At 41.9% G+C, this 8,086-nt stretch overlaps 1 protein-coding gene across 1 annotated transcript in view; it reads right to left on the bottom strand.

Annotated features, from left to right (window-relative positions):
* Window positions 1–6,293: 6,293 nt before the first annotated feature.
* Window positions 6,294–8,086, bottom strand: part of LOC116398616 (achaete-scute homolog 1a) — a 3,816-nt gene continuing 2,023 nt past the window's right edge. Inside the window, exon 2 of the mRNA XM_031875079.1 lies at window positions 6,294–7,358. Within this exon, the coding sequence (XP_031730939.1) occupies window positions 7,321–7,358 (38 nt within the window). The 3' untranslated portion in view covers window positions 6,294–7,320. The remainder of the gene's footprint in view (window positions 7,359–8,086) is intronic.

Here is an 8,086-nt window from a genome sequence, read left to right as displayed (position 1 = left end):
TGTGTGTGTGTGTGTGTGTGTGTGTGTGTGTGTGTGTGTGTGTGTGTCAGACAGAAAGTGATTCAAGATGAACTAAAGATGTTGAGCAGTGAAAAAGGCCCAGCTGGTTCTCATTGTGCAGAATTGCAGGATTTCTAAGGTAATACAACCAATGAATTTGTGCTTGACTGATACATGGTAGTTTCATACTCATTAACTTTGCACAGTGGCCGAAAGTGTGGTGGTAAATATTGAATGAAACATTTTGATTTGTACCTGCAAGAAGCGAAAAAACAAAACTTCACAAACAAAATTAGAGTGCTAAAAAGGACTGGAGTCCATCATTACAAACACAACAGCTCAGCTGCTTCTTTCGTTAGACTTTATCTTATTCTTTCATGATATTGTAAATGCTCACCAGAGTTAAGAGTAAAAGACATCCAACTTTTTTTCTGACTAAAACTAAACTAAAACCAAAAGTGAACTGGTCCCCTCAAGTTTGTCAAAAGCAAAAGTGGTCTGTTTTATTGCCCAGTTGTTTTCCAGTAAGTTGTGAAAATGTGACTCACAAGTCGGTTCTGAGGAAGAGCATCAGACTTGATGGAGATCGGAATTTAGTGTCGAAATAGTATGTATGAAAAACATTACAGCCTTTATATAAAACTTCAAGAGAAAAATAGTTTCAATCGCCATTGTTTTTTTTCTTTGTTAAAAATAGTTACTCAAGATCTTCTTCGACATGTTGCAGCGTCCCAACGTACGTCAACGCAGACTTTCTTTTCTATGAAATAACCAAAGTGTCACTTAACATTATCAGCTACAGGCGGTGTTTCTAATGAGGGCCTGTATTTAGCAGAGGCCTCCACAGTGAGTGAAACAACAGGCAATATCGGTGAAAGGTACATATTGGGCAATAAAACCATAGGTAACTCCACTCATAGAGTCATTCCTCGGTAACTCGGTAACGCCGAGCGCCCATTCATTCATATACATCCACATTTCTCCTTTCTGCTGCCCAAGGGCCGATGACAAGGTGTTTCTGAAATCGCATTAGGGGCCCTTTCATAGAGGTTTCATTGGGGAGTGTGTAACAGCTTGAAGCATTTAAGCTTTGTTTAATACAATGCAGATTGCCACTCGCTGCTTTGTCTCCTGTGTGGAAAGGAGCCCGGGATGGCTGAGACTCCCAATGTCAGAGTTTTCTTTGATATCTGGATATGGAAGGGGGAAAACGGGGCAGAACCCCCCCCCCCCCCCGCTTCTCCCCAACACACACACTAACACCCCCTAAAACCTGTATGCTCAGTACCTGACTCTGCCCTGCTGCCCTGTAGAGTTATGGCCATCCAATGAACAAGCTGAGCTTTGAAGTGCAGCTCTCCGAGGCTTTACACCCTACGGGAGATGTGCGTGGTGAAAAGACATCATGATGTACAGTACTGTGTCCATTTCGGGGAACATGCTGGATCTTTTAGGTGAGCTAGCCCAGTTCCAAAACACTAACTGTTCATCCAAATGAAGCTGGAAAATATTACTGCATAAAAAGACGACCCGTTCTGGTTAACAGGGCGGCAAATACCGACGCTTCGTCACGTCCTTCGACAAGGCACCCTTCAGCGTCTGTATGAGACGCATCGGGCTTTCACGTGTCAACCCAACCATTTAATAAAAAGCTATTGAGAACAAATCTATCACAAGAATTTCACATGTGTATTTGTCCAAAGCGACTTACATTACTGTTTTCAACCAGAGACACACAATGGGATCAATTTGGGGCTCCGTTTGGACCAAACCTGCCCCTATGATTAATGGTCGACCTGCTCCACTAAGCTCTGCTCTTCCATGTATATACTCACATACGTGGATCAGTTGTGGAGGGCGCACATCGGTATGCTGTTTATTTTGTTCTGTTTATGAGTTTTGTCCAAGAAGAGAGAACTCTCGGCACAAACCTTTAATTCAACCCACACTTAACTCAAATGCGCTTCATTGACTTGACATTGACAAAAAACAGCGTTGCCAGAGCAATTATGTTGGCTATAACACAATTATATTCATTATGCACGTACTACTTCCAGAATCTGAACTTTAACCAGGGCCAAACAAGAGCGGAGGGGTGGGGGGGGGGGGCCTTGTTTGATAGGGTCAGAGTAAATTTGCAGAACAAACCACAGAGAGACTGTGCACTCGGGTGCTGATGGGGCAGCCTCCTGCGCAAATAACGCAACGTAATTAGCGCTGCACTTGTGACCCTGGTGCCAAGGTTAGCGTGGCAGTTGGCCCAGGTTCGCAGCGCAATGTGCTTTGGCCAGGTGGCCCGGTGAGACTGGGCTGCTGCGAGGTTAGACTAGATTAGTTTTGGGGGTAGGCAGTGCAGGAAGGCTGGGCAAACAGTAGTGGTGTTTGTTCTGCTGATTGGCCTGGGACAAGTAGGGTGAAGATCACCGGATGTCAACATGGGGTGGGGGGTGGCATTTACAGTCCACTGTCACTCCCTCAATGTCACCTGTGTCACCAACAACACCCTCCCCTCGGTTAAAGACTGGACTGTTAGCTCACCCTGAAGCTGCAGGGCAATGAATCTTCTCTGTGTGGCCCACTCCAGCAGAATAATTTACGAAGTTACACTCTAAGGGGTATGATGCCTGTTTCATTTCCCCCCTAACCCCGACGGCTCTCTCAGCTCACACTGCCAACACCTCAACGCCTGGAAAGCTGACACTGTTTATTTCCCTCCACACAGTGTGTTTGCTCTGGCCACCAGGAGGGCCGCCATTCTAATCCGAGGAGGAAATTATTGAATGTTCCAGTGCTCAACTGAGAAGGCTTCAAATGCGTGCCCCCCCCCCCAGTACTGTTTGGGGGCCCTTGAGCGCAGGCCCCCGGGGACGCATTGTATAGACGACACCGCATTTCTCCCTCACACACTCTGATCTGAGTTATTAGCTCTGAGGCCGAGAGCGTGGTTTTGTGAAGAGGAGCTGTAATGAGAAAAACAGGTGAGCTATTTAACTAGAGCTTCACAGCTATTAAAGTGCCAACACACTGGGTCACCATGGCGATGAGTGAGTGAGGGAGTAGTCAGCATTTCTGTTTTTTGAGAGGGGTGGATGTTTGTTTTCTTGTCATTTATTTTTCAGGCCGTGAGTCTGTTTTGCAGAACTCATTCACTTCATTGAGTTTTCACAAGGAACAAGACATTTCTCAGCAGATGTGTTGCACAGATTATGAACACTGTTGCACAATTCCAAAGACCTCACTTCTAAGAAAAGGAAAGCCAGCACAGGTTGAGGCTGTAAGAAGCTCGCACTGTCACAGCTTGATATTCATAAATATTTTGATCATAATAACATCTGAAGTATTTTATACATTTTCAAATTTTCAACAAAACACAGATGAACCTTGCCAGTATTGAGACAATCCCTCTGCCCCGTGCTTAATGAAGTACTGTTCATGAGATGTTCTAGATGCAGCATTTTGAGAATGGCAGTTTTGGGAAGAGAAACTTAAATGATACATCATTGAGAATTAAGAGTGCTTAGCACCCAGCCTGAAGTTAGCATCTCTTGTACATTTAAATCAGGCTATGACGCTAACGATCATGCCACGCATAGACTAGTAGTCTCTATTTGTCTTTCTCTCATTGTCTGATCATCTGTGAAGTAGCAGCCATATTTCTGTCTCTAACAGAATGTTTTTTTTCTTATTATCATATATCCTATTGGATTCTTTCTTTTTTTGGGGCCATTTTGGCTTTATTATAGACATGATGTATAACTGGAAAGGGGAGAAAAAGACTGGAGGACAAGCAGCAACGTTCACGTGAGCGATTTAAAAAGAACGTGAGTTATCATGATACGTTTCTGGTGTGAACATTTAGCCACAGAGTTTTCCCACTGACAGATTTTTGACCCTTCGACGGGGCTGTTTCACATCTCCTCCAGCCAGACCCTTACATTGTTCCAACAGGATGTGATGCACTAATTATATTTACAAGTGCAAGGCCCAGACTCCACATTTACACCATGATAAACACACCTGCCGGCCGATGGCAGAACGTCCTCACTCTGTTTGTCAGTGGTAAGTCTGCCGGATGTTAAATCAATAAACTACCTCAACACAAATAGAAAAATAAGCCTGATGCAGTCCACAGACTCTTTTTGGCCCCCAAAATTTTCCGCTTGGCTGAATCTCATCTGAATGGTATTCAGTGCTGTTTTCTAGGGGTCAAGATCTCACGGTGAGTTTTCTAAACGTTATCCATTTGGTTACTTGAATACATAGTTACATGAATGGCTAATTCTATAGTTTGACCAAACAAACTTGTAGCTTTCTCTGGAGCTTTCAACCATATCTCATGAGCTTCACCAGTGAATCGAGTTTGCTCAGTTGTCCTGCAGAATTTTTTATTTTTTTTTTATACTTTAAAAAAAGTATAAAAGAAATGAAAATACTTAAATACTTTGTGTTTGTTTCCTTTGTTATCTGTAAAACAGTGAGGAGTGTCAGTAATGCTCATCTACACTTTCAAAGATATGAATATTTAATCATTTTAGTTATTACTTTTAATTTGTTCATGTCATGTAAATTAACGTGGTGTAACACTTATTGAAATAGCGCCTCAGCAGCGAGAGCCAGTTGATTGGTTGATGATGCTGCTCCACTTAAACCTTGTCCCTTTAATACTTTAACAGATTTATTTGGACTTGTTTGTAAGTCTGCTTGGTATGTGCAACATGTCCAGCCTGAATATGTAACAAATACAACAAACACATAGCTTAACAAATATCAGACTTTGTCTGGACAGTAAATGATTCAAATCTTTCTACAGCACAAAGCTATTGATTCCGACACAAACCATCAGAAACTCCTACATGAATAAATCCGTAAATAAATGAAGCCAACTAATACCACTAGGGGGACACTAGGGTCCCTGAGCACCTGAGTGCCACAAAGGTCACTTGCAGTTTGGTGATTGGCTCCATCGTTTGCCTTGGGGTAATTCAAAGTATTATAGGCAATACTTTTAAATATCCAAATACAATGCTACGATACAGTTATAAATTATATTTCATATTACTTTTATTAAATCATGTTCTTCAGGACAACCTGTTTCTTATGTAACCCAGGGTCTCTCGTGTGCATTTACATCAAACAAGTGTACAGTGCAGTACAGTGTGTAGACAGAGTCACCGCAACACCTGCGGCACCTGTAAGAGCAGTGACTCACGAAAGTGTTTGAACACACACACACTCACACACAGGGGGGCAATGGGACAGCTTTTCTCCCCGAGAATCCACTTGTCCAATTTAATTTTATAGCACTTTTGCTGAGTCCTAATAGGCAACATCTTTGATGTTGATTTGCGTCCCATTAATTCGGTCTCCAGAACAACTAGGGAGCCATTTGTGATTTACCGTGACCAAAATTCCCAAACCAGATATTCAGCCACAAGGTATGTCTGTGTAGATGTGGTGTCTCATAACTGGGTTGCTTCTTAATTATTTCCTAAGGGCTCCATTACTGGCACTAAAAATGACACGTGGAGAAGAAGAGTCTGTATGTTGTTGACTCCCTTCGCCTGTTTTCCACATCCAACCTGCACCCTTGGAGCAGCATCTGTGGACTGTTGAGAGAAACTACCCAGCCGTGACATTTAATGTCACCATCTTTACGTGTTTTACATGCTGCGTCATAGAGTCGGATAATGACAGTAACAGTCATCTGAAGAGGCCGAGTAACATTTTGAGATTGTTACAGTGCATGCAACTGTTCTATTTGACCGACTGTTTCCCCACTGATACTTCTGATTGACAATTTTAGTTGACTATATTTTCTAGGGATTGTCAGTCTCAATTACTATTGAATGGATTGTCATGACATTTTGTACATACATTCATGGTCCCCAAAGGATGAATCCTAATGACTTCCTGCAGTGCCACCATGAGGTTGACGTGTAAGTGAAGTGTCTCCACCATCGTTTTTGCATGTATGGCCATGAAAAGTTTTTATTTACTTCTACATGAAAAACCTTTGTCCTGTTACAGCAACAACAGCGATCCTCGGGTTTGGCTCAACTTGTACCAGCAGTCCATCCGTCATGCTGTTAGGCACAGCAGTAGTTTAATTAAGGCTGGGAATAAAGCTCACTTCTGAGGAATGACACTTGTAACATTCCTCCCTGATCCAGGTCATGGTGGTGAGCAGAGCGCTCCATCTGGACTGTCCTGAAGTGTTGACTATATTTATGGGGTGTTTGGTTAAACGTAGTCTTCTGATATGAATAGAAATATCCAAATCGGAGTGTGCTTTTGAGTCATCTATAAAGGTTAACACGAAAATAAATCAGGGACAGAGAGAGGTGATATGTCGGTGTTTGACTGACCCCTGTAACAGATTAAAGACCTCAATACGGAAAAATCAGGAATCAACCACAAAAGAACTGGAGAAGGTGGGAAAAGATGCTTTTTATGTATTGTATTTTTATGTTATGTATTGTTAAGAAATACATAAAGCTGTCACAGCAAGGCTTTTCTGTGGCGATGCATTTAAGGAAAAACGACACTTTCACAGATCCCAGAGTAGTTTCAAATGTACAGTAAATCACAAAAAAACAAAACAGCGCTCTCATCTGCATTACACATGAACAATAAATAATCACCGTTTGTTGGAATACACGTCCAAGAAAGTAGAAAAGGCATTTTGTCATAAATAATTAAATTGAAAATTAAATACATAAATAAATAATTAATACAACAGATGACAGATGTAACAAGCAGTACACTACTAGCCGTATTGCCATGTTTGGAAACAACACCTGACATGCTAAAACACATTGCACCGTTCTGCTTCTCACACCCATTGTCTCATTTACATGATCAAGGCTCTTTTTAACACATCGACTCACAGACTAATGAGCGGGAGTCCAAAAAACACTTCAGCGCTACATGCAGAAGTATGAGCCCTTTACAAAGTCCATTTAGTCTCATGCCAGTGTGCCCCCCCCATCACTCTCTCTCTCTGTGACAAGTGCCATCCAATTGGGCAAACAATGCCAACCCTCTTTCCCTCCCCAGCCGCAGAAACAATGGCTCTCAATTACCAGTCAACAATAAATTTGAATATTAAAAGCCACGGAGGACGAAGGAGTGGGGTGAAGTTGAGAAAAGCCTGAGGTGTGTGACCCGATGAGAAGTCTGCAGATGTCGATCAATCGGCTCTGTCATGCAGGGCCGGCTGCCTGTCTTTGACATGTAGAGAGAGTGTGAGAAGAGGGAGGAACAAACTTGAACCTCCTCCCCGCTGCCATCGCCACACTTGGGGTGCCCCATGTTCCTCGGTTAATCCCACTTTATCCAAGAGAGGCGGGCTGTCAGGTCTGGGAAACGGGAGCACGGGGACAGAGGGAGACAAAAGCAGGACAAACACATAAGTTTTGATACATTTGAATGACTGTTTAACAAGTCCTAGGTCTGTGTGTGTGGGGGGGGGGGGAGACTGGGGGCACACTTACTCCTGAAAAGCGCCATGAAGAGGCTTCAGAGCAGATTCCCACAGAATTAGTTAAGTGCAAGGAGTCCGTAAGAATACAGGTAATTGTGTTTTGGTGAAATGAGGCTTCATTGAGGATGAAACACGCCTGGGGATAAAATGTTCAACAAACACACAGCAAGCTGCTTAAAATGACATTTTCTTCATGTCGTTACACTGGGATCACCGTGAATAACAATCGATTATGTATGTTCATTGAAAACCGTTTGGTTTGAATTCACTATTAAAGATTTTTAACAAAGACGCAGACTAAAAAATTATTTTACATCGTGTTCATGGTGTAAATATGGCTGTGTCCTCTATATCATGGTACTCTGGCATATTTGGCTAATCAACATAAAATCAATTAATTAAAGCTTTTAAGATCAGGTATTTTATGTTTAGGTGTGTTTACAACATGCCTTATTTTAATGTATATATATGTATATATATATACACATATATATATACACATATATATATATGTGTATATATATATATGTATATATATATACACATATATATATATATGTATATATACATATATATATACATATACATATATATATATATATA

This window comes from Anarrhichthys ocellatus, unplaced genomic scaffold, assembly GCF_004355925.1.
Source record: "Anarrhichthys ocellatus isolate YVR2014 unplaced genomic scaffold, GSC_Weel_1.0 scaffold86, whole genome shotgun sequence".
Lineage (NCBI taxonomy): Eukaryota > Metazoa > Chordata > Actinopteri > Perciformes > Anarhichadidae > Anarrhichthys > Anarrhichthys ocellatus.
Note: the sequence above shows the minus strand (reverse complement) of the source record. Positions and strands in the feature narration are given on the sequence as shown.